Here is a 20,431-nt window from a genome sequence, read left to right on the forward strand (position 1 = left end):
TTAATTTTTATTGAATCTTTAAGATTGAGGTCTTCCTAAAGATAGTCTTTTTCAACTTTTTATATTGAAATAATTCTAGACTCACAAGAGGCTGCAAAAAATAGTGCCGAGCTTCCATGGGCCCCATCCCCCAGCTTCCCAAAACAGCGCTTACCTTACACATCACAGCGCATGAGCCAGACTGAACTGGACACGTGTCTTACACAGGCCTCGCCATAAATGTAGTATTTTATTTTATTTTATTTTTTTGGCCACGCTTGCAACACGCAGAACTTGCCAGACTAGGGAGTCAACCCGTGCCACAGCAGTCACCAAAGCCACAGCAGTGACAACGCCAGATCCTTAACCTACTGAGCCACCAGGGAACTCCTAAACATAGTATTCTTATGCCCTGCCCTTGTAAAATTATAAACAGAAATCCCATCTTTTTGGTTGTTTTTGGCGTTCTTTTTCAAGTAATTTGACAATTAGCCTTTGCCTGTGGCATTAAGAACACTTGGAAAATATCTTTTCCCCTCACAGTGTCTGGGTATGTTGTTTTTGAGTTATAGTTAACATACAAGATATTAGTTTCAGGTACAACATAATAATGATTCAGGGTTTTTTTTCGTTTTTGTTTTTTGTTTTTGTCTTTTTAGGGTCGCATCTGCAGCATATGGAGGTTCCCAGGCTAGGGGGTGAATCAGAGCTGTAGCCACAGGCCTGCACCACAGCCACAGCCATGCCAGATCTGAGCTGCTTCTGCCACCTACAGCACCGCTCACAGCAACACTAGATCCTTAACTCACTGAGCGAGGCCAGGGATCGAACATGCGTCCTCCTGGGTCCTAGTCAGATTGTTTCCGCTGAGCCACAACAGGAGGGAATTCCTGATTCAGTATTTTTATACATCATGAAATGATCACAGCAGTAAGGCCAGTGACCGTCCATGATTGTACAAAGGTGTCACAATATTACTGACTATATCCCCCAACTTATTTATTTAATAGCCATAAATTTGTATCTCTTAATCCCCTTCACCTATTTCAACTGTTCTCCCACATTCCCCTTCCACCTCCACTCCCCCAAAACCACCACTTTGTTCTCTGTATCCATGAGTCTGTTTCTGTTTTATCTTTTTGTCTTTCCTAGGGCCACACCTGTGGCATATGGAGGTTCCAGACTAGGGGTCCAATCAGAGCTGTAGCTGCCAAACATACACCACAGCCACAGCAACATCAGATCCAAGCTACGTCTGCGTTCTACACTACAGCTCACGGCAACGTCGGATCCTTAACCCGCTGAGAGAGGTCAGGGATCGAACCCGCAACCTCATGGTTCCTAGTCGGATTTGTTAACCACTGAGCCACGATGGGAACTCCTGTTTTATTTTTTAGATTCCGTGTGTAAGTGAAACCATAAGGTATTCATTTGTCTCTGTGTGACAGTCCACTTAGCATAATACCCATAATGCCCTCCAAGTCTATTCATGTTGCCCCAAGTGGCCAGATCCATCCTTGTTTATGACTGAGTAATATTCCACTGAATAGGTATGTATGTGTAAAAGATCTTCTTTATCCATGCATCTATGGATGGGCACTTAAATTGCTTCCCTACCTGGGCCACTGTAAATAGTGCTGAAATGAACAGGGGGTGCATATGTCTTTTGGAAAACACAATTTTTAACGGCTTCATAATTTTCCACTGTGAATATAATGTTGATATCTAAATGGTCTGGGGCACAAGCTGCACACATCCTGATTCCGTTTTTGAAAACACATGCGCAAATTAACTGGAAGAAAATCGGCCCAATTTTAATCGATGTGATTTCTGGCAGTGAGGTTACAGGTGATTTTAATGTATTTGATTATGCTTTTCTGTGTAAACACGGCATCAAAGTGGAATAACAGCAGAGAGACTGAATCTGAGCATTGGAAAACACTCAGAGAGGTTGACTTTATTTAGACTTGACTGAGGATTTCAGGGTATTTAAAACCCTAATGTATTCCAGGCGTCACAGAGGAAATGGCTGATGATCAAGCTTTTTGTATGACTTGTACCTGCAGAGGGTTTGGCTTGTATTCGCCAGCAAGAATGTAGGCTGGATGAACCAGGATGCCAAGTTTAATTGGCTGAGGGATGGGCTGAGGACACCCCTTTGGGGGGAAGTCGAGAAGCCTGATGGACCTCATGTCTCAGGTGATAAGATGCCACCCAGCCTCAGTGGAGAGAGCCAGCTCCATCCTTGGGAGATGGTTCCAGGCCTGTTTCAACATGAGGGCACGCAGTGAAGGAAATCCCCCAGATTTGATGTTCTTGAGCTCAGACCCCACAGCTCATGTGGGGAGTTTTCAGATAAGAATTCCTGCTGGAGGTCAGAGCAAACAAAAAGTGACCCCCCCAAACGGTCACATCTTGAGATGGAAATATGAGGCAGGCAGCTCCATGTCATCAGTGGATCTGGTTATTCTAGGGCAACTGACTCATGAGGCGGGGTCGGGCGGACGACAATCCAGAGCCTTCACAGCTGCACCCTGCACCCCGGAGGGGCCACGGGGCCAGTTTTACACTTAACCTGGGGTGTGGGGGTAGGTGCTTGGAAATGGGGCGTGCCTTCCTAAGTCCAGATTTATGAACGGGCGACTCGCCTTGTGGGTGCCTGGAATATGCCAGGGAGGTTTTCATCATTGTTTGGGGACTAACAAAGCATAGAGGGTACCTGGTCCTGATGCTCATTACACAGTGTCTATTAACTACAGAGCCCCTGATGACCAGGACGTGGTTCACTGCACAGTCCTGGGTGGGTCAGCGGACGCGCAGAGGACACTGTCGGGGCCCAAGATGGCGTCGGTTATGCTAACGGCCACGCGGACCACGGATTGCCCTGCGAAGGCACAGAAACGTCTCTCTGCAGCTCCCACGAAACCTGTCGCTTCTAGGAGCCCCTCATCCTGGCGGGCTGTCCCTGATACATTATTTGCAAAGTAATCTGGGTCAGAAGAGGGACGTGTCTTCTGGCTGTCTCCGTCAATGGTTTTTTTTTTTTTTTTTTTTTTTCCCGCATCGTGTAGGTTAGATTGGTGATTCTTGGTTATTTAAATAACTAGACACTCTCATAGGATCGCTTCCTATGAAGCCTGGACTCATGTGGATTTTGGTTTCACTCCAGCTTGCGAGAGGAGCAGGAGGACAGCGTCGTGCTGGAAGATGTGCTGGGAAACATGGAGACGGACACCTTTGTGACCCTGTACGGCCAGGTGAGAACACGGTCGCCGCGTCCTGGGTCCACCCCCGGCCAGCCTGTCACTTCTCCTTTTTCTCAGGGTCTACACTTCCTCACCTGCAGGACGAGGAGGATTAACACGAGCCTTGGGAGCTTCCCAGGGGATCTGCGAGAAGCCCCTGGCCCCGGGTCAGCACGCAGAGGGCATTTGGTTCAGGGGTCACGGCAGCGGCAATGACAGTAATAATTAGAGCCCTGGTCCGTTGCCTTTCTGTGACTCGACACAGGCTCGAACCTTGTTCTCCTCAGTCTTAAGTAAGGTTAATACACAGAGTGGGTTCTGCCAGCAACAAAGTTGGTCCCTGAAATCTGGACCATGTAAGGAGGCCGGTGAGAGTGTACCCCAAGTTTTGACTTTTCTGTGTTGAGATTGGTCTTGTGACAGTGGCTTGTGCTGACCCCCAGGGGTCTGGACATAGGTGTCTGATGTTGCTTCAGTGCAGTGATACCATGGTCGTGTTCCATGATTCTTCTTTCTTGAGTTCCAGCCACTGTGTCTGCCTTCCGGTCAAGAAGGTAAATCTAGGACGCAGTCAGCCTGCTGTCTTTTGTTTCCAGGATTGTCCGTGCCCCCAGGTCCCTGAGCAGATTCTCCTCACGTCCTGAGACCTGGCCCGTGGCCCCCCAGCTGCACGTCCAGCATGCCCTCCCCAGCCTCCAAGAAGAGAGCCCACGAGGAGAAGGGGTGGGGACACTTTCAGGTGTCCAGCCAGCAGAATCAGCCACAGGCACAACACAGCTTTCTGCTTGTATTCTTCCCACTGCTGCTGTAAGACATTGCCACCAATTCAGTGGCTTCGGGGAACACACACATATTATCTTCTGGTTCTATAGGTCAGAAGTCCTTTAGGGGTTTCACCAGACTAAAATCAAAGCGTCGAGGTTTGTAATCCTTCTAAGGCTCTGGGGAGAATCTGCTTCTTGCTCATTCAAGTCACAGGGAAAATTCAGTTCCTTGCGGTTGTAGGACAGAGGCGCCCATGTCCTTGCTGGCTGTCAGCCGAGGGCTCTTCCCAGCTTCTAGATGTGCTTGCATTTCTTGCTCAGGGCTCCTTTCCTTCATTTTCAAAGCCAACGAATTGCATCTCTCTGCTGCTCCTTTCATCACCATCATCACATCTCTCTGACCCATCAGAGTGGGAAAAGTTCTCTGCTTCTAAGAGAGACGTGATGATAAGGTCGGACCCACTGATAATCTATAGGATAATCTCAGCTCAGGATCCTTAGGCTTCATCGCAAGCCCCTTTGCCAGGTAAGAGGGCATAGTCCCAGGTTTGGGGGCTGGGGCATGGACGTCTTAAAGGCCATCACTCAGTCACACTAGACAGGAAGGCCAGGCTGTGTCAAGGTCAGTGGGGAACCTAACGTGCTTCTTCCTCTTGGTCACGAGAGTGGACCTGGGCTTTCTAAATAGATTTTTTAATGGCCACACCCATGGCATGTGGAAGTCCCTGGGCCAGAGATTGAATCCGAGGAGGACTCACCTACACTGCAGCCACAGCAACACCAGGTCTTTTAACCCACTGCACCAAGCCAGGGATAGAACCCACGCCTCTGCAGTGACCCAAGCCACTGCAGTCAGGTTCCTAACCCAGTGTGCCACAGTGGGAACTCCATAGGCTTTCTAAGTATTTACAACAGAAGAAGAGCACACACTCACGGCGGGGCCAGGGAATAGACCGTCAGGCAGGTCTGCCATGACCCATTGCAGACAGGTCCTTCAGAGGGAAAATATTGCCCAGATTCACACTGAGGAGCCAGATGGAGCTTGGATTGGAGCTTAGGTTCCTCCTACCAGAATCTTCTGAGCTCCAAACTAGGGGGGTGGAGGAGGGAGTGGAAGTTTCTAGAACTCCTGCTCTGCAGGGAGTACCATCCCAGAGCCCACATCTGTTATTCACTGAACTCTTGCAGAACACTGGGAAGCAACAACTGTCTTCTCCATCTTTCAAACAGAGGAACCAAGACACAGGCAGAGCAGTGGCGTGACTGCTCCAGGGCTTGGAGCTCAGGATCCAGCCTGGCATTGGCAGTGGCACCAGGGGCGCTCTGTCTGCTCAGTTTCCCTGCCAAGCAGGTGATGCTCCTGGGCCTGGCTCCGTGGGCACTGAGCCATCCCCACACTCACTTTGATCCCCCCCTTCTCCTCTCTGTCACTAAGACACATGACAGACAGGCCAGGTGTCACCCGGAATGTCATCCAGGTTCATTTCTAGTTTGTTGGCTTTTTTTTTTTTTGTCTTTTTGCCATTTCTAGGGCCACTCCCGTGGCATATGGACGTTCCCAGGCTAGGGGTTGAATCGGAGCTGTAGCCACCAGCCTACGCCAGAGCCACTGCAACACGGGATCCGAGCCGTGTCTGCAACCTACACCACAGCTCACGGCAACGCCGGATCGTTAACCCACTGAGCAAGGGCAGGGACCGATCCCGCAACCTCATGGTTTCTAGTCGGGTTCGTTAACCACTGCGCCATGACGGGAACTCCCTAGTTCCTTGGCTCTTTTAAACCAGGAACTCTGCTAAAGAATTGGCCCTGTCAAGACTAAAACTGGAATTGAAGCCCTGGGCCATAGGGACCAGTCAGAATGGTGGTTTTCCTCAGCCCCCTGTGCCTTGTAGAGTCTCCCCAGCAGTGTCTACTCAGCCAGCCCCTGGATATCAGTGAGGGTTTTCCAGAGAAGCAGAACCACAAAGACGTGGGGCAGAGAGAAACTGACTTGCAGGGATTAGCTCCTGTGATTATGGAGACTGGAAAGTCCCAGTAGGCTGGCAGGTAGACCAGCAGGCTGCAGACCCAGGGAGGGGCTGAAGCTGCAGTTCAAGTCCAAAAGCCTGGAGTTACCGTCGTGGCTCAGCAGAAACAAACCCAACTGGTATCCATGAAGACGCAGGTTCGATCCCTGGCTTCACTCAGTGGGTTAGGGAATCTGGCATTGCCTCGAGCTGCAATGGAGGTTGCAGACTCAGCTCAGATCCTGCATCGCTGTGGCTGTGCCAATTCGACCCCTAGCCTGGAAACTTCCGTATGTTGCAGGTATGCCCTTAAAAAATCAGGGGAAAAAAAAGAAAAACAAAAAAAGAAAGAAAGAAAGAAAGAAAGGCCCTCTGCTGGCAGAATTCCCTTTGACTCAGAGATCAGTCTTTGTTCCAGTTGGGCCTTCACCTGATTAGGTGAGGCCCACCCACATGGTGGCGGGCCGTCTGTTTTTCGGTCCACTGACTTAAATGTTAATCTCATCCAAAATCTCCTTCCCAGAAATAGCCCCAATAATGCTTATCCCAATGTCTTGGCCCTGTGGCCCAGACAAGTTGACCCATAAAATTAACCACCACACCCTGTAGAGAGGAGTCCTGTATTTTGCCTGTTCCTTTTTTTGTACCAGGCAAAAGAATAGCCAAGGGAGCCCAGTCCTCCTTCCCTCCCTCCCTCTCTGCTCCTCCTCCTTCCCCTGCTCCTCCTCCTCGCTCTCTCCTCTCCCTTGCTTTCTTTCCTCTGATTATGATGCCTTAGGGACAACATAGTTTAAATTACAAATCCGTGTGAAAGATAGTTTCCACATTAACACCCATACCTTTATATTTAAGCTGCAACGTTGCCAGCACCTTTTTGGCATATTTATGACAATATTTGCATAAAGCTCTCTCATGCCTCCTGTGTGCTAAATACATCTCACACGTCCCAGCAATCTCCCCCTTGCTCTGGGGACCCTGGCAGTGGGAAGAGCCTCCCCTGGGCACTGCTGCCAATTCATCAGCCCTTCTCTGACAGTGATGAACCAACAGCAGCTCTTGGCCCCAGGTTGAGGGGAGGCGTGGAGGGGCTCACCAGCTGACAGATGGAAGAAACTAAGGGTCCGAGAGGTGAGGTGACTTAGCTGAGGTCCCGCAGCCAGTCAGTGGTGGAGCTGGTTTTAAATCAGGCTTTCTCCCATTGCTATTGCACTAGCAAAATATTAACTAGCGAAGTATTTTCTAGTGGCTTTCGAACCAAAGTATTTTCTAATTGCTTATGAATAAAATGGGAAGGGGGTGCTCATTTAAAAATGAATGACATTGGGGTTCCCGTTGTGGCGCAGCTGAAACGAATCTGAGTCGTATCCATGAGTACGCACGTTGGAACCCAGGTCTTACTTCGTGGGTCAGGGATCCAGCGTTGCCATGAGCCACGGTGTAGGTCAGAGATGAAGCTTGTTCCCTCATTGCTGTGGCTGTGGTGTAGGCTGGCAGCTGCAGCTCCGATTCAACCCCTAGGGAACTTCCATATGGTGTGGGTATGGCCATAAAAATCAAAAAAGGAAGAAAGAGAGAAAGAAAGAAAGAGAAAGAAAGAAAAGGAAGGAAGGAAAGAGAGAGAGCGAGCGAGAGGGAGGGAGGGAGGAAGAAAGAAAAGAAGAAGAAGAAGAAAAGACAAGACAGACACTAACTGGGCAGGAAGTTTCCCTGTGCTGTGGGGAGAGGCTGGGACCCCATCGGTGGTCCCTACTGAAGTCGTTGTCACCTTTATTCCCCCGAGGCTCCAGCGTGACTGTGGCCACTCGTAGATAATAGAGTGGCATTCTCTTTGAAGCACACAGGGCACGACTTAGAGTGAGCTCAACTACAAAGACCCGGTCATCTTCTGAAGAGGCTTTGTTCTTGAATCAATATTGACTGTGCTCCTAGTAAGTAATAAATGCTCACCTAGGCACTGGGATTTTAGCTGCAAACACAACAGATGAAGTCCTTGCCCTCAGGAGCTGATACTCTTGTGGGCAGAAACAGGCAGTCAACAAAATGAATACATAAACCGAATAGTATTTTACGTGGATTACGATCTCACTTTTAGAGTCATGTCCACCCATCCGTCTCTGAGTCCATTTGTCTCTCTGTCTATCCATCCATCCACCCGCCATCTATCTATCCATCCATTTCTCTGTCTTGTTGTCCATCTGTCTATCCATCCACCCACCATCCATCCATCTCTTCATTCATCCACCTGTCCACCTGTCTGTCCATCCATCCATCCATCTATCCATTCATCCACTTACATAAATGCCTAGAAAGTTTCCTGGAATGTAGTTGGGATGATGCTCTTGATAATTATTTCTGGATAATGACATCTGGAGTAATTTCTTTACCCTTAGTCTTTGTGCTTTTCTGCATTTTCGGCAACCCTTAAAATAAGCAGTATTTCTTAAAAATAAAGACGGGGATGAAATATGGCAAAATATACCCAAACAGCAAAAATCCATGCGACGTGTAGCAATGGTGAAGCCAAGCAGGAAAGAGGGACAGGCAGTGCCTGCTGGCGAGCGTGGTCTTTCTGCTGCCTTCTTCCGCATGGACCGCTGTCCCCACATTGCCGTGTAATTCATTCCAGTCTCTCGAAGTGGCTCCAGATCATGGATGCTTTTTGTGTCACCATGTTCAAGAAGCCTTGACCCCGTTAAGTGACCTGTGTTGAGGATTCTTGATCGGGAAGCTTCATAGCTGGCAAGACCTTGGCCATGGGCTGGGGGGGTCCCCCCTGGTGATCCCAAGCTATGCAGGGTCAGTGGCGTGCCACAGGAAGAACTGAGTCTGCAGGGTGTTGATGAGGTCCAGGCTTATCCATTTTTTCCCTCTGTGCCAGGAGCTAGGTTAAATGCAAGAATCAGGAGTTCCCGTTGTGGCTCAGTGGTAATGAACCCGACTGGTATCCAGGAGGACTCGGGTTTGATCCGTGGTCTCGCTCAGTGGGTTAAGTGGATCCAACGTTGCCACGAGCTGTGGTGTAGGTTGCAGACATGGCTTGGATCTGGTATTGCTGTGGCTGTGGTGTAGGTGGCAGCTGCAGCTCTGATTTGGCCCCTAGCCTGGGAACTTCCATATGCCAAGGGTGCGACCCTAAAAAGACAAAAAAAAAAAAAAAAGAGTGAGAATCAGCTCATATCATTCCCGCTGCTTAAATTGCTGCAGTGACATCGCATCTCGCCGTGACAAGCCCACCTCCTCCTGAGAGTGAGGTCTGCGTGAGCCGCCTCCCTCTCACCCGTCCTGCCTCATCTCCCATCACTCCTTCTCGCACACTCCGCTCCGGCCACACCGGCCCCTTTCCTCTCCATCAGACACGCCGAGGACATGCCCACCTCGGGGCCTTGGCCCTGCCTTCCCTCTGCCTGGAAAGCTCTTCCTTCCATGTGCCCATGGCTCGCTTCCTCACTTCCTTCAGGTCCCTTCTCAGAGTCACCTCCTCAGGGAAGCCTTCCCTGATCACCCATCTCAAACATCGGCCACCCCCCCCCCCCCAGCACCCTCTCTCTTTATCCTGCCTTGTTTTCCATCCTGGCCCTCAGTTAACCACTACCTGCTATAGCGTTTGTTTGCAGGCTTACCATCTGTCTCTTTCACCCCAAGGTGAGCCTTGCAAAGCAGATTTCTGTCTGCATTACTTACTGCTCTGTCTCCGGTGTGCCTGGAACAGGGCCTGGCGCCCAGTAGGACTTCACTGTGATGCTAATTGAATGAACAAATGAACAACTGTGCTGCTAAGCTGGCATAATGGCAACACGCCTACATCCTCATTCTCAGGACCTGCAAACGCGACCTTGTGTGGCACAAAGGGCTTTGCAGATGGGACTGGATTCGGGATTGTAAGATGATGGTGTTCTCTCGGATTCACCCAGGAAGCCCGAAAGGTCACCACGGGATCCCTGAAGAGGGGAGCAGGAGTCACAGCCTGGAGCGAAGGCCACGTGACAAAGACAGAAGCAGGGATTGGAGGATGTGCTTGCGAGTTGGAGGAAGGGGCCATAAGCCAGAGAATGCGGGCAGCAGCCAGACACTGGGAGAGGCCAGGGAACAGATTCCGGAGCCAGTCTGGCTGACATGTTGACTTTAGCCTAGTGACACTGATTCCAGACTTCTGGCCTCAGGATCGTGGAGCAACTGCGTGTGAGTGTGTGTGTGTGTGTGTTTCTTTTTAGGACTGCACCTGCTGCATATGGAGGTTCCCAGGCTAGGGATCGAATTGGAGCTGCAGCTGCCAGTCTACACCACAGCCACAGCAACACAGGATCTGAGCCGCATCTGTGACTGACACCACAGCTCATGGCAACGGGGGATCCTTAACCCACTGCATGAGGCCAGGAATCAAACCCACATCCTCATGGACGCTGTGTCGAGTTCTTAACCCGCTGAGCCACAACAGGAGCTCCCACAAATGTGTGTTGTTTTAAGCCGCAAAGTCTGGGATGGTTTGTTACAGCCGCAATAGGAGACTCATGTAAATACCGTAACAACAGCAGGGACCACACTGAGGGGACCACAGCTTGTCACACATGGCCCTTAGATGTCTCGCAGAGTCAGACGTCTTTGCAGGTGAAGGGAACAGAAAGTCCCTGCAAGTTAATTTCAGTGTAGAGGAAGTGTACCAAAGGCCTAACTGTTCCCCCAAAGAGCAGGGCTGAGCTCTGGGGGCTCAAATGGCCAAGGACTTTGTGGGTCTCTCTGCTTTTCCATCTCTCTCCTGTTCTTTGTGTCCCAAATAAGCTTCTTCCACCCAGAAAGGGACGTGGAAGCTGGCAGCCCTGAGCCGATGGCTCTTCAGCATCCATCTGCCCTGGCCTTGCTGAGTAAAGCCCTTTAATCTCCTGGGTTTGCGGTGTAACATTCCACGGAAGGCCCCCCCGTTGGTCAGGAGGCCAGGCAGCGCACCCGGCTGCTCGGAGCAGTCTCTGCGATTTGTCTTCCTAGCACGGAACCGTTTTCACGCCCCAGCTCATTTTGCCTCATGAACCTTTTGACAGTGGTATCATTGTCACCCCATCTTACAGATGAGGAAGTTGAGGCCTGCAGAGAAACAGACACTTCCCAGGGACCTTCCGTTCTGTGTGCTGGGCTGGCAGTGGGGGTGGGGGGGGCACAGCGCCTGCCTGTAGTCTTTCTAACCTTTAGGGGGACATACTTTTAGATTCATAAGAAGTTGCGAAGCTAGTCTGCATAGTCCCGATGCTCTGATCTGGTGTCACTCTTTTTTTTTCTTTTTTTGGTCTTTTTTCCTTTTCTAGGGCTGCTCCTGTGGCATATGGAGGTTCCCAGGCTAGGGGTCGAATCGGAGCTGTAGCCACCGGCCTATGCCAGAGCCACAGCAATGCTAGATCCGAGCCACGTCTGCAACCTACACCACAGCTCACCACAGCTCATGGCAACGCCAGATCCTTAACCCACTGAGCAAGGCCAGGGATCGAACCCGCAACCTCATGGTTCCTAGTCGGCTTCGTTAACCACTGCACCACAATGGGAACTCCTGGTGTCACTCTTTATCCCGGTGGTGGCACCCTACAGGACTCTAGTACAATGTCAAAACCAGGAAGTGGGCGTGGACATGACATGGATGCATTTATCACATGCAGTTTCCCGTAACACCCGATTAAGACAGGGAACTGTTTAGTCGCCACAACAATCTGCTTTCTAGTTACAGCCACCCCTCCCCTGCCCCTGACCCCTGGCCGCGACCGCTCTGCTCTCTGTGTCTACATTTTATCAGCTCCGGACTGTTATTCACAGGACTCATTCGGGATATGACTGTGGAATCGCGCTCTGCGTGATGCCCTGGGGCATCTCTCCAGTTCTTTCTTTTCAGCGCAGCCTGATACTCGGGGTTTGGCCAGAGCACCGTTTCTTTAACCGTCCACTGATTTAGGGACATGTCAGTTGTTTCCAGAGCCTGTGCTCTTCCCTCTGAGCCCTGTCGCCTCACGGAACACGAATAGGAGGAGAACTGCTAATTGGTCCTGCTGCAGGCCAGGGTTTCAGCTGCGACGAGTGAGCAGAGGGCTAGTTGGAAGGGACAGATGAAGGCTTTGGGGAGGTCATGGGAAGCCAGGGCTGCTGACCAAATACATTTTTTTTTTTGACAGCTCTGGGAACTTGGGAACATGTTTTCAAGACCAAGCTCCTGAAATATTCATCAGCCTGGGACAAAATGTCCTAAGACCATGAGCCACTAAAATGGGCTGTTTATCAGGCTTAGAGCGGCGAGCCTCTGAGCTCCCTGTGTTCCCTCCCCTAGGAGCTGCGGCTGGCGTCATACCTGTCCAAGCTGGCGATGCTGCCTGGGGGCACGCTGCGCCGGCTCCTCAGCGTGGCTCTGCCCGCAGCCTCGCAGCCCGAGCTGCTGGCCCTGCTGGACTCCTTCGGCCAGAAGCATCAGGACCATGCAGTGGAGAATGACGGTGGCAGCGGGCTGCAGGCCGACCTAGGCAGGAAGGGGTGAGTGCAGTGTCCGCGGGCCTCTGGAAAACAGTGATTGAGGTCCCAGGGAGGGATGGGATGGGGACAGGGAGCAGGACCAGTGGGACACACGCCTTCCCGTGGGGACTTCCTTGCTCCAGGAGCAGACGGCATCCATGAGAGGGGCCATGAATCCTCTTGAGATGAGGCGTCTTGTCCACGGGCTCTCTTCTCATCACCAAGTGACCTCCAGTGGGATCTTAAGACAGTCTTTTTCCTTGGGGTGTAAATATGCCCTGTACACACAATAAATCCATAGAAGAAAAAGAAACATCCAGGGTTCTATCAGCTGGAGAAAATGGCTGTTAGCATTTTGTTACAATTTTTCCTCTAGAATGTGTTTCTCTGTTGAGTTAGAAGTGTGTGCATTGTGTGTGTGTGTGAGAGAGAGAGAGTGTGTGCGTGCGTGTGTATAGGAGTCCCAGTGTATAAAACCTTGTGTCCTGGAGTTCCCATCGTGGCTCATCAGAAATGAATCTGACTTATCCATGAGGATGCAAGTTCGATCCCTGGCCTCGCTCAGTGGATTAAGGATCCAGCGTTGCCATGAGCTGCAGTGTAGGTTGCAGACGTGGGTCGGATCCCATGTTGCTGTGGCTGTGGTGTAGGCTGTCAGCTGTAGTTCCAATTCAACCCTAGCCTGGGAACCTCTGTGTGCTGTGGGTGTGGCCCTAAAAAGACAAAAAAAAAAAAAAAGCAAAAACCTTATGTCCTGCTTTTGAGAAAATTATAGCAGAAGCCATTTTGCACAAGACCTTTCAACTCTTGAGTATGTCAATTGCCTTTCTAATTATTACACGTCTTAGCTGCTGCCTGCTATTTCACTGACGTGTGTAGCATAGTGTATGGAACTGTCACTCTGTTACCAGACATTTAATTTGGGTTCATTTTCCCTCAATTATGGATCATGTTCCACAGATACCTTCCTTTCAGGTCAAGTTCCAGGTGCGAACTTGGTCAGTTAAGGGTCTGTTAAAGTGCGGCTGTGGATAAGTGGGGTTTGGGACAGGCAACAGTGCCACTTGAAAATAAAATTTGTTGCGGGGGCTGGGGGGGAGGCTGCAGGGAAGGCCACGACCAGACCTGAAAGTGCCAGGCATCCTCAGCCAGGCTCCATAGGAGGCTGGGCTGGCATCCCGAGCCCACACATCTGTCGAAAGGGCATGATGGTTTGAACAGGTGTGTGTGTGCATTGCTTTTGCTGATTCGTGAAGGAGTTCCTGACTCAAAAAGGTAAGAAGCCCAGCTGGGGTTAGGGTAGGGTTAGGCTCAGAGTAGGGTTAGGGTGAAAGGAAGGATGAAGGTGTGGGGACCACAGGTGGGGGTGGGAGTCCACGGGGCTGGGAAGAGCCCTCCCAGAGGAGTCGGGGCTGGATGTGCCTGTGGTCCCAGGACTGGGGGGGTCCCTGGTGGGGTCAAGGCTAGGCGTAGGCATGGTCAGAGAGCTGGGTAAGGACGCAGTCAGGGCTGGTGTGCGCCTGATCTGGACTGGTGTGGGTGAAGGGAGAGGACTGGGTGTGGGCGTGGTCAGAGAGCTGTGGGGGGGGCGGTCAGGGCTGGTGTGGGCGTGGTCAGAGTGAGAGGACTGGATGTGGGCGTGGTCATAAACCCAGATGTGGGTGTGGTCAGGGCTGGCGTGGGTGTGGTCAGAGAGTTGCAGGTCTCAGCCAGTGCACAGGGAAGAACCTGGAGATGGCAGACACTGGAGGTGACCCTGGAGCAGGAATGTGCACGGTCACAGCGATGCCGCCTCTGCCTGAGGGCTGCCCAGGTGGACCTTGTTTGTGAGGCCAGCTTAGTTTGGGAGGCAGGCGAACAGGCATGGGCAGGCTGGTGGGGGATGAGGCCAGAGCACCCAGGTGGCTTGTCACCTGGAGTGTGGAGCACGAGCACGCCCTTTCTTTGCCTGAGCTCATGGCCAAGTGGACTGGATGACTCCTGGAGTCCCAGGCCCCCAGTCATCGCCTCCAAGGACACAGCAGTCACTACCCTTGTGTCCCCAGCATCTGACGCCTGGTCATCACCAGTTCAGAGTCTTGGGTTTCAAGCAGCAGAAAGCAACTGACTAATCGAAGCAAGAAGGGGCGTGTGAGGGGCCTGTCAGAATCCAGGAGGGGCTGGACACCAGGTCTCCGGATGGGCAGGGCCAGGAGGGCACAAGGCCATCCTCTCTGCAGCTCCCTTCAGAGGACCAGCCTTCTCTGCCCAAGAGCTAGACTCCCGGGGCAGCGCCTGGCCCAGCGTGGGTGAGGCTCCATGTCTCCCACCAGCCCAGGCAGAGTACGAACTTGGCCGGAGCCGGCCACAGACAGGACTCTCGGTCCCAGGCTGTCCTTTACTGACTTGAGCCCAAACCTGCGGGCATCTCCCCTCTCCTCTCCCGTACACTGTTCCTTTGCTGTCCCTAGAATCCCCCTCTTTCTCGTGGCCTTAGGCCCCGTCCCTCACCCCCCTTCCAAGCGTCCACCGTGCCTTCTGAACTTCCTCATTCCTGTGTTCATAAGTGAGCTCCTAGTCTGTCCCCCTGGGCACTAGTGTATGCGAGGGTAAAAGGACAGCCCTGCCACACGGAGCGTCCACTCCACGGGGGAGATGGACCACCCACAAGCCAAGGCCTGGAGCCGGTTCCTGCACAAGCTCCGTGTGTTCCCTCTGCTGCGACGCCAAGTCTCAGCTCACGTCCCCGCCTCTAGGCAGCCCTCTTTTGTCTGACCAATGTCACCTGGAGTCTGTCTGTGACCCCCGGACCTGGGGACCCCTCGCGGCAGAGATTGTCTCGACTCGGCCAGAGAAGATGCTTGATGGGTATTGGTGGAATGAGTGGGAGAACAAAGATGAAAACTCTCAGGGTATCTCACGTCAAAGGCCCCACCGAGGGAAGGAGTCCCATTCTGCTCGTTAGGATCAGGCATCACTCGATGATTCTATTCTTTTGGAAAAATCTAAGAACACTTCCTTCTTGCCTTCAGGAAACACCAGGGCTGGTGGCAGGCCTTAGAGAGCAAACTTCGAGGGGAACTGCTAAGCAGAGGCGCAGACAAGATGCTCTGGGCTCACAAGAGAAAGGAGAGGTAATGAGGGCACCTGCCAGGTGGGAAGGGGGGTGCAGGGGACCCCGATGGCGGGTCCTGCACACATACCAGCGTCACTTCCCTAAGGACCTCAGGCTTTATTCAAAGTGGGTTTGAAGTGAAGTCGTCAGACAGAGCAAGACAAATATTACATATCGCTTACCTGAAAAATATTACAAATGAGCTTATTTACAAAACAGAAACAGACAGACCTAGAAAACGAGGGGGAACGGGGCGGGGAGGGATAAATTAGGAGGGTGGGATTAGCAATGCCCACTACCCTTTATAAAGCAGATAAACAACAAGCGCCTAGCGTATAGCACAGGGAGCTGTATTCGATATCATTTACCAACCTGTCATGGGAAAGAATCTGACCAAAAATATATTTGATTGTATAGATTTATATAACTTTTATCTAAGAATGTTTTGATATTATATAATTATATATTACAGAAAATACAACATAGAATCACACATTTACTATATACCATAGAATTATATAATATATAAAATTGTATACCTTACATTTATAATATTAAATTTATAAATAAAATTATATAAATTAAAATTATAAATTATAGTTTATAGTGTAAAATAATTATATATTTTATATAAGAATATATATATAACTGCATCATTTTGCTGTACACATGGAATGAATACAGTATGGTAAATCATATTATAGATATTTAATATAAGATTAGATGTAGTTCATATAAAAATATTTTACATAAGAACATATTATATATATAATTGAATCACTTTGCTGTGCACATGGAATGAACACAATGTTGTAAATCAACTACACTTTAATTTGAAAAAAAACAGAGTGGGAAGTTCCCATCGTGGCGCAGCGGAAACGAATGCGACTAGGAACCATGAGGTTGCGGGTTCGATCCCTGGCCTCCCTCAGTGGGTTGAGGGTCTGGTGTTGCTGTGAGCTGTAGCGTAGGTCACAGATGTGGCTCGGATCTGGCGTTGCTGTGGCTGTGGTGTAGGCTGTCGGCTACAGCTTCTGTTGGACCCGTAGCCTGGGAACCTCCATGTGCCTCGAGTGCATCCCTAAAAAGACAAAGACAAAAAAAAAATTTTTTTTATGGGCTGAAGATAAGCCTCCAGCTATCAGAGGGAGATTGTTCTCCTATCATTTATTAGCATTTCAATTGCAGTATTTATTTTAACTAGTCCCTCTTTTTAAATGGAATCTCCTTAGAAGGAAAAGGATCCCTTCTAGACTTTCTAGTTTACAAGCCCTCCCTGTCTCTCTTGTTGCTCTGAGCCTTCCAGCTTTCCAGAAAGTGGGGGGTCCAGGGCCGCTCTTAACCAGCTCAGGGAGGTCGGAGAAGCCCCATGCCTGCTTCTAAGCAACCCCCTGTATTTCCCTAAACCTCCAGGCCAGTGCTCTTTCCATGCCTTTCCTTTTAGGGCTGGTTCTTGCACACCTGGAGAGCAGAGGAAGTTAGAGGCAGACTGGTTTTAGATGCACTGCAAACAGCAGGCCAAGGGTTTTCCGTGTCCCACTAGAGAACATTCTGAAAAAGGTTAATGTCAAGTAAACTCATAACAGGTTAAAAAGTGATAACCAGCATGTGCTCTGGAAATAGCGATGGCCACGGCGGGGGGTGAGGGCGTCTAACTGAGTCCTGCCCCTCGCTCAGTGGGTTAAGGATCCAGTGTGGCTATGAGCCTTGGTGTAGGTCACAGACGCAGCTCAGATCTGGTGTTGCTGTGGCTGTGGTGCCAGCCAGCAGCTGCAGCTGTGATTCAACCCCTAGCCTGGGAACCTCCATATGCTTCGGGCACAGCCCTAAAAAGAAAATACAAAACAAAGAAACAAACAGAAACTAGGCACCCTTGACAATAGGCTGGATACCAGGATTTCGTTCTAGAGAAATTAGGTCAAGATATTGAGCCCAAGGAGTTCCCTGGTGGCTCAGCGGGTTAAGGATCAGGCATTGTCACTGCAGGGGTTCGAGTTGCTGATGTGGCATGGGTTCAATCCCTGACCCGGGAACTTCTGCATGCTGTGGTTACAGCCAATAAAAATATATTGAGCCCAAACCAAGACAGTTCAATTCAAGCTGTATAAATATGATGTTCTCCACTCAGGAGCGGAAGTCACTTGCTCAAGATGCGGAAGGGGGCGTGAAGGCGCTGGGGGGCTGCAGTGATGGAAGTGGGGGAGCACAGGTCAGGAGAGCGTTGACCCCGCTGTCTGCTCAGTGCATGCGTCTCTGCCTCCCGGCGCTGTGGACCCTGTGAGGGAGGGGAGGCTGTGATGAGACAGAGCTGCCCCTCATCCTTGCTCAGATCCACACCGGCTGCCAGGACGGGACTTGGTGGCCACGGCCATGGGGCCTCTTCTTCCACGTCTGTTCAGGGAGGGCCCTGGAGCTTGCCTGTATCCCCCAGTGACGTGGCCCCATTACTGCATTGCTTGTGCAAAGACCCCTGGGCCGTTATCAAGAAGAGCCAGGACTGAAGGGCTGGACCGCTCAGAGACCGGATTCCAGCCACCCTTTTGCTGGGAGTCCCGGAGCATGTTGCTCTGTTCTATTTCAAACGTATCTTACCTTTTATTATTATTATTGTTGTTATTAACGTCGAGATGGTTTACAATGTTGTGTCCGTTTCTCCTGTACCCAGAGTGACCCAGTCACACGTTCCTTTTTCACACCTCCTTCCATCAGGTTCTGTCCCAAGAGACTGAACACAGTGCCCTGTGCTGCACGGCAGGTCCCCATTGCTCACCCATCCTAAATGTCGTCGTTTGCATCTACCGACCCCAAACTCCCCGTCCATCCCACTCCCTCCCCACCTCCCCCTGGCAACCACAGTTTTACCCAAGTTCGAACTGTTGCTTCACAGTCAGGTTTTATCCACAGGCAGTGGTGTCCTGGGAAACGTTTTACTGCTGTCCTGGGGCCGGGGGCCGGGGGGGTTGGGTGGGGGGACCAGAGCTCTGATTTGTAGCACTTGTCAATTTCCATGGTGTGAAACCCTCCCACCACACCTGAGGCCAGGGTGACAGCAGGCTCACAGAACTCCAGAAAAGTGAACAGTCATGAGTGGGTGAGGTCTGCCGGCAGCCTCCACTGCCACCGGCTTCAGCCAACCTCAGGGGCAACCTGGTGACCACAGGGGAAACTTTTCTTTAAAAAATGGACTCGACTCTGTAAATCAACTATAGCCTAATAAAAAAAATAACATACAAAAATAAATAAATAAAATAAAATGGAGTTCCCACTGTAGCTCGGTGGTAACAAACCCAGCTAGTATCCATAAGGATGTGGGTTTGATCCCTGGCTCCACTCAGTGGGTTAAGGAGCCAGCATTGTCTCGAGCTCAAGAGTAGGTCGAAGACGCAGCTCTGATCTGGTGTGGCTGTGGCTGTGGTGTAGGCCAGCACCTGTAGCTGATTCAATTCCTAGCCCGGGAACTTCCATGTGCCTTGGATGCGGCCATGGCTCAGCAGGTTAAGAACCCAACTAATATCCATGGGTCATGGCTCAGCAGGTTAAGAACCCAACTAATATCCATGAGTCTGCAGGTTCGATACCTGGCCTTGCTTAGTAGGTTAAGTATCCAGAGTTGCCGTGAGCTGCGGTGTAGGTCAGAGACGTGACTTGGATCCCACATTGCTGTGGTGTAGGTTCTAAAAAGAAAAAAAAAAAAAAAATATATATATATATATATATATATATATATATATATATAGAGAGAGAGAGAGAGAGAGAGTCTTTTAAAGATAATAAATTGAAACCTTAAAAAAAATGACACTTGATGGGGGACCCAGGAACCTCAATGGGGTTTTTCTGGGGAACACTCTCAGGACTGACACGTGGGAGGGTCAGTTGCCAAGGGTGTCGAGTCTGATCTTCTGTTCTTTCTCTAGCATATTAAAGAAGACGTGCCTGCCTCTCACAGAGAGGGTGACATTCTCCGGAAAAGGCCGTTGGCCGCACCTGTCGCTGGAGTCCATTGGCGACCTGGCCCCGGTGCCTGTTGTGGGGGCAGAAACCGTTGATGTATTAAACACGGGTGAAAAGCTGTTCATCTTCAGGAGTCCAGCGGAGCCAGAGATCTCACTGCACCTTCCTCCCAGGAAAAAGAAGAAGAGCTTTCTGAATGCCAAAAAGGCCGCTTGGGCCTTGGGCATGAACTAGCCCAAACAAAGCTTCCAAGGAATCTGAAGACAAAGGTTTTTCTCCTGCCCGTGTGTGTGTGTGTGTGTGTGTGTGTGTGTGTGTGTGTGAATAATGTACAAATTGCAGGTATAAATTGCAGAAGACACCCCCCCACCCTCTCCCACCCTTTACGACTTTCAAGGACTCAGTGTCATCTGGTCTCGTGAATTCCCAGGCGGCCACTCTCTTCAGCATCCAAAGGAACATGAACAGTCAGGGGACCAGCCCGTGAACTTCATTGCTTAGGGTCCCACCTCCCTGAGGGTCCCCAGGCCCCGATCACATCCCCGCCACACCCAGCGAGGTGTGGGCAGTGGGTTGAAGGCAGGGCTGTCCATGCTCATAGTGTGTGTTTGTTACATGGTCTATTTTTATCAAGGGAACTTTTGAAAATAAATGCATTTTGCACAAAACTCATCATTGGCGCCGGATCGTTGTATAAAAGCTTTCCCAAGAGCCAGGCCAAGAGTACAATTGCAGCAGGTCTTTCCTGAGGGTAGGAAGTGATCGCGCAGGGAACCCGCTCACCAGCCAGGAGGAAAAGGGATTGTGATCAAGCGTCTGCTACAGGAGTCGCTGTTAGACGCTCCCAGCTCCTTTAATCCACGTCCTAATCCTTGACGATATCGCAGCAGGTAGGGACTGTGTTCCCACGTT

The 20,431-nt window shown here is 50.7% G+C and overlaps 1 protein-coding gene across 3 annotated transcripts in view; it reads left to right on the forward strand.

Moving 5' to 3' along the window:
* The window catches only part of EVC2 (EvC ciliary complex subunit 2), a 129,947-nt gene extending 109,756 nt beyond the window's left edge, over window positions 1–20,191 (forward strand). For 2 of the 3 annotated variants that reach the window (XM_047798746.1, XM_047798748.1), the window contains 4 exons: window positions 3,149–3,236; window positions 12,296–12,495; window positions 15,486–15,587; window positions 19,483–20,191. In XM_047798746.1, coding sequence (XP_047654702.1) covers window positions 3,149–3,236; window positions 12,296–12,495; window positions 15,486–15,587; window positions 19,483–19,753 — 661 coding nt within the window. In that variant the 3' untranslated portion in view covers window positions 19,754–20,191. The remainder of the gene's footprint in view (window positions 1–3,148; window positions 3,237–12,295; window positions 12,496–15,485; window positions 15,588–19,482) is intronic. The other variant, XM_047798747.1, reaches the window with a different exon arrangement.
* The last annotated feature ends 240 nt before the right edge of the window (window positions 20,192–20,431 follow it).

The sequence above is a fragment of the Phacochoerus africanus genome, chromosome 10 (genome assembly GCF_016906955.1).
Source record: "Phacochoerus africanus isolate WHEZ1 chromosome 10, ROS_Pafr_v1, whole genome shotgun sequence".
In the NCBI taxonomy this organism is placed as follows: domain Eukaryota; kingdom Metazoa; phylum Chordata; class Mammalia; order Artiodactyla; family Suidae; genus Phacochoerus; species Phacochoerus africanus.